Consider the following 18,730-nt stretch of genomic DNA (forward strand, 5'->3'; position numbering starts at 1 on the left):
AACTTTCACAGGATCCCATTTCTGTCTGTTACTCATCACAGCAATCCACTAAGACATTATTAGTTGAAAAAGTAATCTCTGGTTTGTGCGGTTTAAAAATATAGAGCAAGAAGTGCCTTTATTGAGAAATATTTTTGAAGTGTGTGGGGGGAATTAGTTTTATTCCGGTTGGATAAACTTAAGAGCTGCAGTATGTAATTAACAGAGCCAGACAAATGACTGCTAGACCTTAGGGAAAGAATTTGACTCGGGGATGAGCTTTTGGACCTATTGCCAACAGTGTTGAGATACACTGATCATCGAAAACAATTTGTTATATTTAAACGTGTCTTATCCTGAATCTTACTGAATATAACACTCGGCTTGCGGCCTTTGTGGATTCAAAATTTTGCTTGGATAATGCAATCAGACCGTTTACCTTTATGGCAGTTGCCATACAAGTGCAGCAAATGTAGGACTTTTTAAATACCTTCCGGTGCTGCACATATTGGGGGGCTGAACATATTGCTCAGAACGCATATTGCTCAGAAAAGTAAATGTCAGAAAAAAAAACCCTTGCATGCCTCTCTGGCTTCCTCTTCTGGATTACAAATGTACCTTTGGTGAGCTGTCATACAAAATTGCTAAATACAAACACAGCTCCTAAACCCAAACCTCTTCATTGGTTGCGTCTAACCTGCATTCCTCTTCTTTTCATTCCACAGACGCCCTATTTCTGGCCATCAAATTGCTGGGAGCCTGAAAACACAGACTATGGTCAGTGCAATGTCCCGTTTTATTTTTGGCAGCCAGTATGGCTGGATGAACATGTGCTTGCATTTTATTGCTTTGTCATTGAGGAAAGAAACTATAGTTCTCCATACGGGACTAATATTTCTAACGTTGCGTTTACGAATGGCCTTTTTTAGGAAGGTTACCAAACGTGGTGACAACTCTTTTCATGGTATAGTGTCCACCGAGAGTATTAAAGAAAAATGTATTTTCTTCTGAATTGGTTAAAGAGCTATAAACAAGCTTTTTTTTTTTTTAAAAAAAAAAAAAAAGGCTATTATCATCCTTCCACGGCACGTCGGTCTTCTAGAAAGAGTTACGAAGGGGGTCAGAGGGCCAGAGAGCTAGCTCACCTCTCCCACTCGGCTTTGTGCATTATGGCAAGTCCACGTGACTTTCTGAAACTTCATTTTTCTCACTATTATGTCAGGTAGTTCATGTTTCTGTAAGTGGAAGGTTGTAAAACACATGGAGAAGCCAATTCCAAGCAAAGAAACAGTACAGTAGAAAATTGAATAGTAATGAATCAATTCCCATGAACTTAGAAGAAATTCAACTCAACAGTCATGATTTCGGTTAAGCTCTTCAAGGAAATGGACCTCTCAAAAGTGTTCATCTTCCTGTATCTTCCTGAAGGCTATCGTGTTCAAAGGTGAGACTGCATGGTCTTACAATCATTTCTACAAATATTTATTGAGGATTCTTTGCCTATGCCAAGGGCTATGGTAGGTGCTGGAATACCAGAAGTGGCCCGGACTTCATCTGCATGGTCGGTATCTTGTAGGTTAAATGAGAAAAGAAAATATGCAGAAGGAGTTACCGCAGAGTTAATATAACAGTGGTACGTGCAAAATCATACAGAAGTTTAAAGAATAAGGGGTTGACTTTAGCTGAGGGATTCCAGAGTGATTTCACAAAAGAACCGAGGTCATTTGAACTTGTGGGCACACGATCAGGTGTCATAGAAGTGTGCACTTCAAACCTGTATGATCCTATTCACCAAGGTCCCCCAATAAATTTAGTATAAAATGTTTTTAAAAATAAAGGAGAAGGGAAGATTTTTTTCAAGAGAAAAAACAACAAACCTTGGAGGCCAAGGGCTAGCATATGAAAGGCAGTGGGAAGCTTCACAGCAATCTGGCTGTCTTAGCTCTTGCTCCTGGAGAGAAATTTTGTAAGATAACTATAGAAAAATCCATCGAAGACCAATGGATTATGTTTTTTGCCTTTCATTTCAGAAACCTGAGTGTGTAGTTCACCTAAGAATGGTCAATGCCAGTCAAAGATTCAAAGTGATACACCTCATGGAAAACAACCCCCCAAAACAGAAAACTGATAAATTAATAGAGAAAATAGGCAATTTCTTTGCAGTCGTGCTCATGCTCATTTCTTCATCCAGAACCACACGTTTCTCAAAACTGAGGCACTGGAGAACGAAGTCGTTAAAAAACAACTGTTGATTTGTGGATCCCAGTTGGAGAACTTTCTGGAGCACTTTGTCCAACTTGAGACGATGCCTGGGGGTTGTCTCACCAAAGAATATAAAATTCTAGGGAAAGGCACACTTGGCTAGCTGAGAAGGAGCTCACGGAAAAAGCCCCAGCTGTGAGGGACAGGCAGACCCGACCTAAAATACTGTCACAATCACGCACCAGCTGTGTGACTTTAAAGAAGGCAGGCAATGTCTGTGAGCCTGTTCGCTCACTTTTTAAGTAGAAATAATAACAGTGACTTTCTAAAGTTGTTGGCACAATCCAAATTAATATGCCTCAGGAAACTGGTATTTTTCCTCTTATACTCAATAAGTCGGAATTCTTTTGTGCCCACCATCATTTTTGCCTGACAGATATATTTTCTCTGTTTCTGGTAGAAAAGGAAACTTACTCTCAATGTTTCTCTCTGTCCACCTTTTGGGTTTTTCATAAATACGTTAGTGTTCGTTACAGCTCATGAGTCATCCCTTCACAGAGGATTTATGTTTGAGTGGGGAGCCCGAGGAAATGGCATAATCATTTGCAGAATGTCCCTCAAAGGGGGTCATCTCAGATTCTTAGTGTCATTCAGTTTTCCATGAACTTGTCCCGATGTCCATCGTAGAAGGGGTCATTGTCTGAACTTTCTCCCCCGACCTGGAGTGTCTGCAGTTTGTTAAGTAACTATAGACATAGGCTGTATTATATTTTTGGTTTTCTCCTTGAAGAAACACATATCTGGTTGTGTCTAGCTTGCTTAGATGATATACAAGTGGAGAATAAAATAATTATTCAAGAAGAGGTTATGAAAAAAAGGAGAGGAAGAAAATTGGCAATGACCTCAGACACCACACCACTTCTCCAGCCCATGAGCTTCATCTGTGCTTTTTCTTTTTACATACAAATAAATCGCAGAAGCAGTCTGCATTATCCCAACTCGAATTTCCTGCCATTGTTTGGTGACAGTACACCCCTGCTTAGAAAAAAGATGTTGATGGCGTGATGTAGGTATGCTGGAGACCCAAAGCACAGTGATTCCTTAGGCTATTTTTTTTCCCTAAGACAACTTTAAGGCAGAGTTTATCGCCTAAAGCAGGTTAAAGAAATGGTTTCCTAGCCCTGCCTGGTGTGGCTCAGTGGATTGAGCACCAGCCTGCGAACCAAAGGGTCGCCAGTTCTATTCCCAGTCTAGGCACATGCTTGGCTTGTGGACCAGGTTCCCAGTAGGGGGCACATGAGAAGCAACCACACATTGCTGTTTCTCTCCCTTTCTTTCTCCCTTCCTTCCCCTCTCTCTAAAAATAAATAAATAAAACAAGAAATGGAAATGGTTTCTTTTCCTCTACAAGCATCCTGACCTGTTTCCATCACTGGTTAGAACTTACTAGGCAGGTTCTGCAGAACCTAAACCTCTGCAGGTCAGTCGATATGGAGAAACACTTTTTACGGTTACCTTGGTCTTATAGAAAAATAGAACATGTTGATCGTGTTCAAACAAAGACAAGTCAGTATGAACTATAGGGCTGTATCTCTATGAACACCATTCTTTGAAAATTAAGTTGAATGAAAATGTTGCTATTTTTTTCACCCACGTACACAAAAATTCCAATCTAAACCAATTAAAATGGAGTCAGGAATGGACTTTCCCGGGTGTATTTGTATCAAGAGTGATACAGGAAAAAAGAGTCTGTAGTGAGGGCTGGAAGCCAAGACACAAGGAAGCTGAAGAGAACTGTGGCAAGAAGTACAGACAGTAGGCCCTGGCTGGCCAGCTCAATTGGTTAGAGCATCATCCCAACTTGCCGTGGTTGCGGTTTTGATCCCTGGTCAGGGCACATACAAGAATCAACCAATGGATACATAAATAGAAAGTGTAACAGCAAAGCAGTGTTTCTCTTTCTCTCTTTCTCCCTCTCTTCCTTCCTCTCTCACCTCTAAAATTAAAAAAAAAAAAAGTACAGACAGTAAAAGTGGTAACAAACTTGAAACAGAAGCCAGAGACAGGATGTTCACCGATATCTCTGGGCATATACATTGCACGTTGAGGTTCATATAAGTGAGTACACATGGACCAGTGCCTCTAGATGGGCTTCTTTTGAGAGCTGAGCATTCAGTGTCCAAACAGGACCTTAACTACAAGAAATGGACATACCTAATAAAGACAGGAGCTGGCCCTGTGGCCGTGTGACTCACCTCACTCACTGTACCCAAATCCTAGCCCCGTTGGAACGTCTTTATTTAATACTTTTATCTTCTGTCCATTTTTGGCATTAATTTTAATTTTTTCAATATTGCATTAAAATATTGTTTTTCTTGATTACTAAGTTTTGGAGCACTCTCTTAACCTTTGACACCTGGGCAAGTGTCTCACCCATCCCACCCCAGACCTACCCATAAAGCGACGTGTACTTAACAAAAGACCTTTGAATCCTGAAAATTGCCCAGAACTTTGCACTGTCTTGTAGGATGACGACTTGTGCCTCATAGAATATTCGGCCAAAGGCCTGTCTTTTCTCCAGGCTTTTAGGCCTATGGAGAGAAATTGTACTTAGTGGCTCCAATGGAACTAGACAACACTAAGTTCCACTTGTCAAAACCATGCTAAAATCATATTTAAAAGGACATATAAAATTAGTACATTTTTCATAGAGATAAACAAGCCACAAAAAATACATGTTCTAGTTGAGTGTTTGGTAGAATTCACCAGTGAAGCCCTCTGATCCTGGACTTTTGATTGTTGGGCGGTTTTTTGTTAGTAATTGGTCTGCTAAGATGGTCTATCTTCATGATTCATTCTTGGTAGGTTGTTTGTTTCAAGGAATTTATCCATTCTCTTGGTTGTCAAGTCTGTTGGCATGTAATTGTTCATAATAGTTTCTTATGATGCTTTGAAATTGTGTGCTACCAGTTGTAATATTTCTTCTTCATTTCTGATTTTATTTGTCTTCTCTTTCTTTCTTGGTGAGTCTAGCGAAAGGCTTGTCAATTTTGCTCATCTTTTCATAGAGCCAGCTCTTAGTTTCCTTGATCATTTATATTGTCTTTTTAGTCTCTATTTTATTGATTTCTCCTCTTATTTTTGGTATTTCCTACTAACTTTGGGCTTCATTTATTCTTCCTTTTTTAGTTCCTTGAAGTGTACAGTTTGGTTGTTTATTTGAAATTTTTCTGATATTTTGAGATAGACGTTCATCACTGTGAACGTTCCTCTAGGGACTGGTTCGCTACATCCCACAAATGTTGGTATGTTTATTTCTACTTTCACTTACCTTCAGGTAGTTTTTGATTTCTCCTTTGGTTTATTCTTTGATTCATCTTTGTTCAGCAGTATGTTGTTTAATCTCCATATATTTGTGAATTTTCCTTTTTTCCTCTAGCAATTGATTTCCACTTTCATACTATTGTGGTCAGTATAGATATTTCATATGACTTCAGTCTTCTTAAATTTATTAAGACTTATTTTGTGGCCTAACATGTGATCTACCCTGGAGAATGTTCCATATACACTTTAGAAGAAGGCGTATTCTGCTGCTTTGGGATGGAATGTTCTCTATGTAGCTTTTAAGTCCATCTGTAACAGGTTAAAGCCAATGTTTTCTTACTGATTTTCTGCCTAGATAAGTCTTTGATGAAAGTGGGGTATTAGAGTACCCCACTATTACTGTATGGCTATCTATTTCTCCCCTTAGGTCTGTATTAGGTAAAGTACTTATCTCTATTTTATTACAGGTTATTTAATGAAGTTTTATCTTGTTATTTTGTTTGAAACATATTCCTTCGTTTCCTTGATTCTCTGTGTAGGTTCCTATGCATTAGAAACCTACAGGCCACTGCCTCCTATTGGTTAATTTTGTTGTTCAACCCCACCCTAAGTCTTGGTTGTTTCTAAAATCTTTGTGATTGTCCAAGCAGCTTATTTTATTTTTATCTTATTTTATTTTTTTATAGATTTTATTTTTTAGAGAGAGGGAAGGGAGGGAGAATGAGAGGGAGACAAACATCAATGTGTGGTTGTCTCTCCCGCAGCCCCTACTGGGGCCCTGGCCCACAACCCAGGCATGTGCCCTGACCTGGAATTGAACTGGTGGCCCTTGGTTTGTAGGCCAGCACTCAGGTCACTGAGCCACACTAGCCAGGCCAACTTATTTTCTTTTTAACCCCTCCCGATACTTAAGGGTATGCCAGGATCTGGCAGTGTCCTGAAGGAGAGGATCTGGGCACCTAGATTCAGGATGATTGGAAGGCTGAGCCTCAGGCAGCAGCTTTTGGGGCACGTAAATTTATACAGTACGGGGTGACCACCAGCGTGAGAGCCCACTGGCCACCAGAGCCAGGTGACTGGAGGTGTCGCCTGGGCAGCAGTCACAAAGATCAGGGTTCCGGGTGAATGTGTAAGTTCTTTTTCTGGGATATCAGCAAGCTGGTGTAAAGCTCTTTTTCTGGGATATCAGCAAGCTGGTGCAAGGCAGAGGGACAGTGCAGGTGGGGTCCACTGTGTTAGGAACCCTGCGAGCAGCTCTGCAGGCCCCTATGTTTGTGGCACACCAGCCACCAGTGCCCCCTGTTGAAGCTCCAGAACAAGCGTGTAGACCCCTTTTATAGAAGGACCTGCAGTGTTTCAGTCTGTTGTCTGCAATGCCCTGGGGGTGGTAGTCTGCCAAGAACTGTCACTGATCGTCACAGTCCTGGGGGACCCGAGAACACGCCACCCAGCACCACCAGAGATAGGCAGTCAAGGGGCATTCCCTGGATGGTAGCGGCAAAATCCAGGGCACCGGCTGTCAAAACCAGGGCAGAGACACGTGCAGGAGCTTCCCTCTGGGGGGTGCTGGTGCTCTGGATTATGGCGGAAGGGGAGCATAGAGGTACACCCACCCGCTGAGGACTGTGGGAAAGACTCCAGTCGGCCCTTAGTTGTGGGTTTAATTAGAAGCTTGTCCCCCAGGCTGCATGCACCACGATCTTGATGACTGGGTAATAGGCCTCTTTCACAGAGAGACAGCACCCCTGAGGGTGACAGCTGTTTAATGACCCTTTTTCTGTCGGGCACAAACCTATGGGATCTGGGAACATGAGCCACGGTGGCCACCAGAGCCAGGTCTCGTAGATGCGCTCCCTGGCAGCAGCCGCAGTAATTGGGGTTGCAGACAAGAGTCTATGCGTTTTTTCTGGGAGATACCAGCGTGCTGGAGCCCGACAGAAGGAGAGTGCAAAAAACTGCACCCACCGGCCTCTGTTCCGGAGAGCAGGGACTTGGGCCACTAGATTTGTGTCAAACCGGGAAGCTTGCCTCTCAGGCCAAAGCTCTGGGAGCAGAAAAAAAGGCCTCTTGCCCAGAAAGACCGCGGATATGTTCCAGTCTGCTGCCTGTGCAATGCCCCGGAGGTGGGAGCCTGCCAAGAGCTGTCTTTCTCTGGTTATGACAGAGCTGGGGGATCCCGGAGGGCAGTCTACCCAGCCCTCCAGAGCCAAGCAATCCAGGGGCCTTCCCTTGGCAGTAGATGCAAAACTCAGGGCACCAGATAGGTGTGAAAGCTCCCCTCCGGGAAATGCTGGTGCTCCGGAACATGGCAGAGGGGGAGCATGGAGATGGCACCCCCTGGAAAAAAGAGAAAGAGAGAGGTGGTGACCCCTGGCTAGAACAAAGCAGAGACTAAGTGGGCGGACGGGGCCCGCCAGCTACAGGGCGCCAGAGAACAAAAGGCAAAGGGAGAGCCTAGAGAGGGCACCCCCGGTCTCTGTCCACAGAGAGTATTCCAGCAGGCTCTTAAGGGAGAGGGGTGTGTGTGTGTGTGTGTGTGTGTGTGTGTGTGTGTGTGTGTGTGTGTGTGTGTGGCATTAGATGCCTGCCCCTTAGGACAGTGGTGTAATGCATGCAAATGAGCCCCTTGCATCTAAAGTTTGAATGAGACTTCGGAGCTGGGCCTTGGGGCAGGCGAAGCCAAGTGTGCAGGCTCTTTTCCAACCATTGCTCCAGTTGCTGCAGCCTTGTGGTGCTGTGGATGAGAGCCCTAATGGTTTTCCAAGTGAAAGGCTTTGGTGGTTTGTTTCTCAGGTGCAGGTCTTAAAAGTCGGGGTGCCTGATGTTGGGTGTAGACTCTCGACTCCTCAGAGGGAGTTCCAGGTTTTGAGGTTCCTTTCTGCTGTGGGTCTCTGTGGGTCTATGGCTAGACTGTGTCCTAAGCTCTCTTACTCACTTCACTGTGGTTTTCCTGTCCTTTCCTGTTTGGGATACTGTCCGCCCATCCCTCTGTGCTCTACTTTACAGCTGAATGTCACACACTCCGGTTATGGCACATTTGGGTAGGGAAAAAACTCTATTTCTCCGTTACCGTACCCTGAGTAAGTTCTAGGGGGAGAAAAAATCATAAAGTGGCATATTATAGACAAGATCGTGTGATAGGAGTAGGAATACATAAAGGAAACATATATCTGTTTCAGAAAAAGGAGTGTGGGTACGTCATATGTGAACTGTGATGTATGCACATGTTTACCTATGAAATTATTGAAAGTGTATAGTCTAGGAACGCACTGATACCTACATGCTTCATAGGTACCATGGCGTGAAGCAGTTCATACCAAGCCAAATCGATGAGGGGGACATAAAATAAATGTTAATGTTTCATTTAAACTGATGAATACCAGTCACTGAAAATCATGGCCAATTCAGAACAACACTGAGGATATAGTAAGAACAAAATATTCTCCTGGAAAATGACAAAAAAAAAAACCCTGAAAATCCCAGTTATTCTTGGATATGTGCGTTCAATGCTCGGTCACCTCACTAAGAAGTGAGGGTCACACTTCTTAGCAAATTCTGAATTAGAGGCCTCAGTAAGTTCTGTCAACAGCGTGATTTTAGTTCACGCATTCCAAAGCATTCTAAATTTTCGTGTAGGTTTAGGCTGGGTAACTCCAGGAAGGGCATTCTTCTCATTTTAAAGTTTACTAAAGAAAAATCATGGTGGATAAGAAGGAAAAAATGTTCTGACTCTTTCTGGAGACTTTTTGAAGATGAAAGGGAACATTAAAATATCAAAAAGAGCATCAGGGAGACCATTTGTAAATTAAAGAAGCACCAGTTGGCATGCATTTGGTGAACTAGCAATCCTATTGCATGAAGACTCAATTTGCTCAAGTCTAGCAATTAGAGCTGATGAGATAGTGCTGGTTAATAAATGTATCCACGAGAGAGCTATTATTTTTTCATGGTTTCAGCATTGAGTGGCGGGCAAACAGACTATCACTCATTTATGGAAGGACGAGATGCAGTTTGTGGTCTTCCTCTGAGATTTTCTCAATCCGGGAACTTAGAGACACCCTGGATGGTAAATGTTTCACTTGTGATTGATTCTCTTGTTGCGTGACGGAAGCTTTTTTGTGCCATTGGTCTGAAACAAAACTACTTCTAGGCCCAAGTGAGTTACCCCAAAATTCCTTTAATTAAAACCTGCTTCAAGGAAGATTTGCATATCTGATTCATATTTTTCCTGAGCAAAGAAGGGATGCGGAAACTTGAGTAGTTTGCTTCTACATTCTCTTAACAGAAGGGAGATTTATGCTGCTTTAAATCCTATGACACAAAATCCCTCTTGAGACCCCTGGGGAAAGTCAAGCAAGAGAATAAACTGGAGGACCCTGGCCAGGTTCTGAGCTTTCTGTAAGCATGGCAGTTGCATGTGCTGAAAGTCTCCTATGCCCCAGAATGTCAATGTCAATGTCAATGCTAAGCCACGACTTCCTCCAGTCCTGGAACTTCAGCACTGACAGGAACCTTAGAGATTATTCAGTGAGATGACGAGTATAATCGTCACGTAGTTCACATATGACCTATCCACACTCCCTTTTCTGAAATAGATATATGTTTCCTTTATGTATTTCTACTCCTATCACACGATCTTGTCTATAATGTGCCACTTTATTTTTGTTCTACCTAGAACTTACTCAGGGTACGGTAACGGAGAAATAGAGTCTTTTTCCTTACCCAAATGTGCCATAACCAGAGTGTTTGACATTCAGCTCTAAATTATTAGTCAGCTAACAATAAGGCAGTCAAGTTCCAGTGTCCGTCCGACACCTGTCCTGGCGAGACTTACTAAAGCAAGGTCACATCTCTCATTATTGGCCAAGTTTAGACCACACTAAAAAGTTATAGAAGCAGGAAGATGCTTGAATCCCTACTTAGCAGAGTATTCCAAAAAAACTTTTAATAACTTATTCTTAAATGATTGCACTTTTTCACTGGCTATTAAGGAGGCCCAATGTGCTATGCCATTGTATTTCTGTCATTGCTAAGGAACAGATTCTGGCAAGCTGTGCATTCTGTGATAGACCTGGGCTGTGCTTTCATGTTAAGTTTGAGGTGTCAGGTTCTTGTTCAAGAAGTTTCCCTTTAAGCCAACAAATATGTTTCTAAGCCCATGGAGTCTCCTGCCGTTGCTTTCTGGTTTCTTTGTAAAGCCTTGGCCAGCTCCCAGCTGTTACACTAAAAGCTACAGTGATAACACATTGTACTCCTGGGTCACTGTGCTATTTGTCAAGTTTCAGCATCGTACCTCAGGCTGATTCCCTGGAGGGGGAAGCAAAGGGCAAAGCCTGCAAAGCCTTCTTAAACACATTTCTGTTTTAGACGCATTGTGCCAGCCGCAGAACAATGTCTCTGCCTAGGTTACGGGAGGACCTAGAATTCCTATGCTCAGCTGACTATTTCAATTCTCATTTCAAGCCACCAGATGAAAGACATTGTAGCTAAAGCATGCCAGGAGTGACTTGTGGGAGTGGAATCACCAGGACACTATTTAGCAATTGTTGAGGACACTTTAGAGATTAAATCCTGTTCAAAACTAATCCTGTTCCTAAACTGGGGCAGTGCCCTCTGAGGGCATTTGATTCGTAAGCCCCTGGCAGCCCGCCCAAAGCACAGATACACAATTAGGAGGCCTTACCAAACTGAATGTTTCCACGGCCTCTTTGCAAAGTAACCGGCAAAGCCTTGGGGTGAACTAGACAGACATTCACTTAGGGGTCCTGGTCCCCATCTAGCATTTCTGTCCCTCAGCCCACTGTCGTGAGCTAAGCACAGAGGACATTCCTCCTTAGCCCTGTGTCACAGAATGGGTAGCAGGATCGTGACAAGCGTCAGAGGGACTACTGGAAAATTAGTAGCTCAAGATTCAAAGCCCCAGCTGACATGTCACTAATTTTATTTCACACCTGACACAACCGATTCCTTCAATGCCCTTCCGCAGATACTTACTGAACGTCTATGGAGGCAAAGCCTTGTGCGCTCGCAGTGGCGGGAACAAGGGTACGCCAGGGACCAAGTCGGACGGGAGGCGTGAAGAACCACATGGTGTCACTCATATGTGGGACAGAAAAGTGAAAGCAACAGATGAACAAACAAGACAAACAAAACCCATAGACACAGACAACAGTACGGTGGTGACCAGAGGGAAGGGGAGGGGTATTGAAGGGTAAAGGGGGTCCAATGAACAATGACAGAAGGTGACTGGGCTTTGCATGATGGACACACGATGACATTTACAGGTGACCTATTGTGGAATTGTATGCTTGAAACCTATAAATTTTATTAACCAATGTCACCCCCAATAAGTTAAGTATTTTTTTTAAAAAAAAACAAGAGATGTTCCCTGGTTCATGTCAGTTTCCTGTCAAAGAGAGGGAACAGTCAGGGCCTAAAATTGAACTTCACACTTCATCACATCTCCAGCATGATGTTTTCCTGAGCTCCAGCTCTTTGCTCAGACAAACATCAGCCCAGGACTTAACCTCCACACCTTAGCACTTCTGCCCAGTACCCTAAGTGCACGGCGTTTGGCTTGCCATTCTTTGCGTGCCAGGCACTGGGGGAAGTAGGAGCTTTGGAGACAAACTGCTTCATATCCTGACTCAGCATTTAATAGTTGTGACCTTGTGTCAATGACTTAGCGTTTTTGAGCTTCAGTTTTCTCATCAATCACGTGGGGTCTTAAATTCAAATTCCATTTTCTGCCCAGCACAGCATCAACTATAAATGGTTACTCAAACCATAGTTCCCTCTCTTCCTCTTTCAATTCACTCTGCTAAATTTCTTCTTTTTGATATTTTTATTCTTTTTTGAAGATTTTACAAAATCCTTATCGCAAAGCACTCATACATATTCTTCATTACATTTGACGTACAGCATGTTAAAGGAGCAGACAGAGAAGAAAGTGAGGGTCTCTGTCTCAGTTATTGCTACATTGATGAATGTAAGATTTTTTTCCTGACTTTCTTAGAAAACGTGGCAAGCACCGATTAACACATAATGCTGCAGCAACAGTCGTAAATGGATTTTGATTTGCAAATTATATTATTCTTGTCTTGAAATATCTTTTTTGGTTTCCTTGGAAATTTAGAATTGATTTTAAGGTGTGCACTCTTAAGTTTCAAGGTTCATAACCATAACAGTGTGGGTCACTTTAGCACCCTGTGGTCTGTAGTTCTGCCCTCTGAACCAGGAAGAGTATTAACTGCTGGTCGTCTTTAATATTAGGCTCACTGCCATGTTTTAATATTATTCATGATGTTTGTATATGTAGCAACGTGTGAAATGTTTCAAATAATCTGCATTATGAACGGAAGTTGGAAAGAGTCTGAATTGTATCTTATTCAGTGTTTTTAAGAATGTTCTAAGGCTAATATCTCACATTATCCAGTTTCATTGACTAATGATCAATATTTCATGGTAGGCAACGCACACATACTTTTCCAGAACCTTCTTTGCCCAACCCCAAGAGAAAGAACAATCTCACTTACCTAACTAACCTATAATAGAGGAAAAGTATCTTCTTTTAAAGCGGATTTTATAAAATTTCGATTCCTATTGCTTCATCTCTCTGGGTAGTTTGAAAGTGACAGAGTTTGGAGAGAGACAGAGATAGGAGGAGACAGAATAAATTTTCTTTTGTAAAGCCACAGGTGACAAGCATGTATTTCAATAAAAATAATCAGGCTGTGACTAAAGAATCAGACTTGCTCCAAAATTACAGAAGAAAACCAGTGTATTTTATACCCACTTCTCATACCGATATGGATATATGTCTGTGTATTGAAGAGGAACTATGACATGCAGCCCACACCAAAAATGCCGCAAAGCATGCTTTAAGGAATGTCAAAACTTTGTGCCATCAACATGCCTCATATTTGGGGGAGAAGGTTGTGATTGCTTACTTTTAGTTCACGAGTTACTTACTTTGCTAACAAAAATTCAGTGGACTCCTCTCTCTTCTCCACCCTGACTTCCCCCTATGTTTCTAGCTTGGAAATTAGACCATAAAAGAAAAAATGAGACAGAAGAAGCAGTGGCGAGAAAAGAAGTTGATAAATGCCTAAATAAGCACTGATAATTTTTTAAATGATAATTTTAGAGATCAATCAAAAAGCAATGAAAATGACAGACACTAATGTATCAGTTATGAAAAACTTGCATTTCTCATATGTCTGGTAATTTAAGATTACACTTAGAAATAACAGGCTCAGGGAAGAAATCACAATGGAAATTACAAAGCAATCAGAACTGTGTTACATTTTCCCCTGGAGGTATTTGCAGCCTTTGCAACATGTTCAGCGAAACCTTCCTCAACTATTTTAGTCTTTCTTAGTCTTTCTAAGCTGTTAAGAAAAAGCTCTATATTAAGAAAAAGATTTTGCAATAAAAGTCCACTTCTTGAAAATTATTTAGAATAGTTTGAAATATATTTATTATTTTCATAAACTATAGATTAATGATAATTGTAAAGGTAACATATCAGAAGGAATTTTTATGAGTCTTGTGATCATAAGAAATTTTAAAATTTCAATTAATTTATAAATATATTGCTGTTGCAGGGAAGGCCAATGGGTTATCTTTAGGATCGTTTTTGTTGGGACAGTGGAATTGATACGTGCGCTCAGGAAGAAGAAACAATAATGCCAGTTTCTCCCATAGAGAAGCTTGTCCACATATTTCCTTTGATATTTACAGCCTATTGGATCCACTTAAAGAGAGGCTTAATAACTTTATTTTAAAATGTGGATTTGTTTGCTTTATTTTTATTTGTTTACAACACTCCAGAACTGCATTTTTTGCCAATGTTTATGTTGAAAATTTTGAGGGTCCACTTCAAATACGTTTTCTATCACGTTCTGAGGTGAGCGCTTGCGCAAAAGCACCTCCTAGTCCCCTGCGGTGGAGGACTTGCCTGCGGGGAGGTTGGAGGTTATGCATTTCAGACAGAAGGCTTTCAAGGCCAATTCCAAAACAATTTCCAAAGAAGTGTGGTTAAATGTTTGTTTTAAATACAATGAGAGAAATACGCATGGTCTTAACATAAACTAAAGAAATAAAGGAAGAGGAAGGAAACACACTCCTTCCTAGCTCCTATATATAAAAATCTGTCTGCTGCTTTACTTAGCAGTTAGTTTTTTTCTTAAGGATTTCTTTATGTGTCACTGTTTATTAGAATGGGTTTATGCCCGTAATGCCCAGGCTCGAGAACCAAAGGAAAACGAAGTCACGGAGAAAGTTCAAGGCTAGATGAACACAGCTTGTCCTTGAAGACTCAGCGAATAGAAGAGCAGTTGAGGAATCCCTCCCTGACCTCAACTTCTCCCAGATTAGAGGGTGGTCCTGCCCTCTGGCTCAGTCAGCTGTCTTCTCTTCTTTTCTAAATTAGACTTACTGGTGTGACTTTGGTGGTTAAGATCACGTAGGTTTCAAGTGCACAATTCTGTGGTACATCACCCGTATATTGCACTGTGTGCCCGCCTCTCAAAGTCAGATCTTCTCCAGTCACCATATGTTTGACCCCCTTTACCCTTTCCTTCCCTCTACCCCCTTCCCTCTGGCAATGAACTATCTCTTTCACCGGATTGAGAGGTGCTTGAAACTTGGAGGACTAAATCTTATTTAACTTTGTATTGCCTGTGCCTAGGGCAATGTATGGGACAAGAGGTGTTCAATGAAGATTTATTGAGTGAATGAATGAATAAATGAAGAGTCTTGATTCTTAGAACTTGTTGTGTGGCTCAATGGCATCATACTTAGTTCTAAGTACGCCAGCTATCTATGCTCAAATTGGTAGTGTGAAAACAGCAGGGTTGAGAACAGCAACATTTGAGGTGACCATCTCTGAATTTCAGTGGGGAGCTTTATGCTTGTCCTGTGGGGCTCTTGCCTTTGAAAAATAATATTGATCATTTACTTCCGTAGCTTAAAAGCACAGTCTAGCAGGCATATAATTGTAGTCCTTGTCCTGGAACTGCTAGAGAGATTTTTAAGGTACGTAATTGTAAGGTGTTATAAATATATCAAAATGTGTCCGATGATGAAAGCAATTTAGAATACCGTTGTTTCAATTTCACATTTTAAATGGACACATAATTGCTATCAGCCTCCAAAGAGAATGGTAGCCAAGTATATGAGAGAAAGGTAGGATGTGTTTAGGGAACAATTTATATCTCTTTATACAATGTATGATTTATACAGGCTGACTTCATTACCTTATCTGAGCACTAAATAAGGAAATAGTGTGAGGAGTTTTCACCACAAACCCCGCCCCCCCCAGAGTAACACCTGGCTGGATGATGATAGATGTCTCTGGGTCTCCGGGGTAACATAGGAACTTCCTGTCCCAAAGCCTCTAGTTGAGCCCTTGCTCTTTCATTGGCTGGCTCAGAGCACTTCAGCCCTACTCATTTGCATTCTGAGCCTCAGATTTTACATGTAACAAAAAAATAAATGTTTTTTAACTCATGCCACTACTGTCGGGCCCAAAGGAGGTTAGATATAAATATTGATATAGATAGGTACAGATTAGATATAAATATTGATACAGATAGGTACAGATTATAGATATAGACATAGATATAAACATAGGTATAGATATTTATGACTTATAGACTATATTAATACAAATAATCAATTGTGGCTCTTCACTTATCTATGAAATGTAGAGCAAAATATGAAAAATGATTGTTGTTCCCTTATGTATTTTTCTCTTCCCAGTTTGACATAAGGAGCCAAAAAACTAAGGACATCAACTGCATTATATACCTCTGTATTTAGTGCCTAGAATGTTCCTTGGCACGCTGAACAGATTAATGAACAAATGAATACATTTAACTTACTATAAACTCATATCTTACATTTGAAAAACTGCATCCATTTTAATTTCTTCCTTAATATATTTTGGCTAACTAATGCTTAAAGAAATGTGTGCACTACCAAGAGATTCTGAATGTAAATTACTGTTCAGAACATAAATGTTGATTGTTATCAAAAGTGAAATTAATGCTAAGGTTATGCAGCCAAATACCAATTTATTCTAAAAATCGTATGTTCTTTTGGATTTGGAGTAACACTGAGTTCTATAATTAGTCGCGACAAAAGTGCTGATAATCAGTCCCACTGCAGATACATTTAATCTTGCATTTGCATAATACACTGTAAGTTTCCAAAAGACTTTTACATTCATCGTTCCCTTCAATTTGCACAACTACCTGATGAAGTTAGAAAAAAATACGTTAAAATTCTCATTTCTCAGGAATCTGGCTCAGCAAGGACAGACGACTGGAAGTCACCCAACTAGAAGCAGGCATTGGTTTGCTGACCAGAAAGTGATTCCTCGTCTGTTTGTCTGTGCAAACCCTGACTTTCCCCCCTGAATGTTTTTCTTGGGTTTGTGGAAAACTTTGGTTCACATCCCTTTATAATCTTCACCAGACAGATTCTAAGCTTGGTTACAGACTTGAAGTGCTGCTGTGGTCCCTGATCACTTGCCCTAACACCCCTTAAAAAAATCAAGAAATCATGCTTGGAACCTCTGGGGAAGTTCCCAAGGAAAGGAACGGAATATAGTAATCGAGTGTAGTTGAAGGGTGAAAATTGAAGGTCAGCTTTTTAGAAGTTAACCAAACAGGTCCCTGAATGTTTTTGCAAAGTTCTGTCTCACCCTAATCCTTTTTAAAAAAATTTTTTCTATATCAGTAAGTCTGCTTTAATATTCTTTCCTTGTACCGTCCGGAATGTCCTAGGCCTCTCATTTCAGCAGGGAGATGTACGAAACGGCTCCCAAGGTATTTCTCATTTTAGGATATACCCTCGATTCACTTTGTTCTGAATATTTCTCCAACTGGGTGCAAATTGCAACTCAGTTGCTGTGTCCTTGAAAAGTTCTATAAATGCTCCATGCCTCTGTTTCCCCAGCTATAAGACAGATAATCGTCCATCCTCCTCATAGCCTTGTTTCAAGGGTTAAGTGGCTCGTTTATAAAGCATGAAAACAGTGCCTGGCACTTAGCAAGTGCCAGGTAAGTATTAACTTATTTTATTCTTATTATGTTTATTAACCTCATTATTACCTTAAATCTATTATTAATATGATCATTATCTTCCAAAAAGAAGAGGAAAGACCTCAGAGGTCCTTGTGCCAAGCCAGGAGACAGACTTTTGTTTTATTAAGTCTACTTTAGGCAGCGCTGAGGACGGGAGTACAGAGGAGGCAAGATTCTGCAAGCCAGGTTTTGTTTGAGGGAACGGAAGGAGTGAAGGAATCGGGGATGGAAACTTTGAGAGGGAATTACCGATATGTTAGCCAAGTCGCTTTTAAAATCAGCTTTTTCTACACCGCTGGCTGCTTCCCTAAGCACCAACATCAGCCTCCTGTGCACGTCAGATGTTAGGGTCACCATCAAACAGACCCTGGGTTATTTTCATATTTGCCGTCCAGGAGGGATGCTCTGTGTTCAAGTTCCAAATCACCACATGACTCATAGCAGCCTGCTGTCTATTTAGATAAATAACAGAAACCAGGAGGGCTATTCTGGAGCAAACCAGAATGTATTCAACCATCATTAATACAACAACAATGTTGTGTGGTGTCCTGTTGTATTATTGTTATTATTAAAACGTGTGCTATCCACTCTCACTCTTTTACAATCCCCCTGCCTGGTATGAGCTTGAGTAATTGTTTAAATGTGGGGCACATCATATCACACTTCTCCCAACTCTCAGTGGTTCCCAGGACTCTAGGGACCACACCCCAGCCCATTGCCAGAGCTCCCAGTTCTCCTGGGGCCAGCGCCCTGCACACGAACTTCACCCCGCCCTCTCTCCAGACGCTGGCAGCCCTGCCGGTCTCAATCCTGGCCTTTTCCTTACACCATATCTTGCTGCTTTCCTGCACATGGTAGTCATTCTTGCTGAACTCCTCCCCCAGATCTTTCTAGAGCTGGTCCGTTCTCCCACTTTGGGTCTCAACTCAAGTCACCTCTGCAGAGAGGCCTTTTTGGATCCTGCCGTCTGAAGACAGCCTTGCCCCTCCCCTGCCTCCTCTGCCTCTCCCCTCCTCCCCCTACCTCTCTATCACAGCCCAGTGCTTAACTGTGTGGGTTTTAGTGTAAAGATACCTGACTTTTATTCCTGCCTACGAATTACTTGATCTCATTCAACCTATATTTTCTCATCT

The 18,730-nt window shown here is 41.6% G+C and overlaps 1 protein-coding gene across 4 annotated transcripts in view; it reads left to right on the plus strand.

Annotated features, from left to right (window-relative positions):
* The window catches only part of RGS7 (regulator of G protein signaling 7), a 304,883-nt gene that overhangs the window by 240,288 nt on the left and 45,865 nt on the right, over window positions 1–18,730 (plus strand). For all 4 annotated transcript variants that reach the window (XM_053912996.2, XM_053912997.2, XM_053912998.1 and 1 more), the window contains one exon: window positions 705–756. In XM_053912996.2, the coding sequence (XP_053768971.1) occupies window positions 705–756 (52 nt within the window). The remainder of the gene's footprint in view (window positions 1–704; window positions 757–18,730) is intronic.

The sequence above is a fragment of the Desmodus rotundus genome, chromosome 10, assembly GCF_022682495.2.
Source record: "Desmodus rotundus isolate HL8 chromosome 10, HLdesRot8A.1, whole genome shotgun sequence".
NCBI classification, from domain to species: Eukaryota; Metazoa; Chordata; class Mammalia; order Chiroptera; family Phyllostomidae; genus Desmodus; species Desmodus rotundus.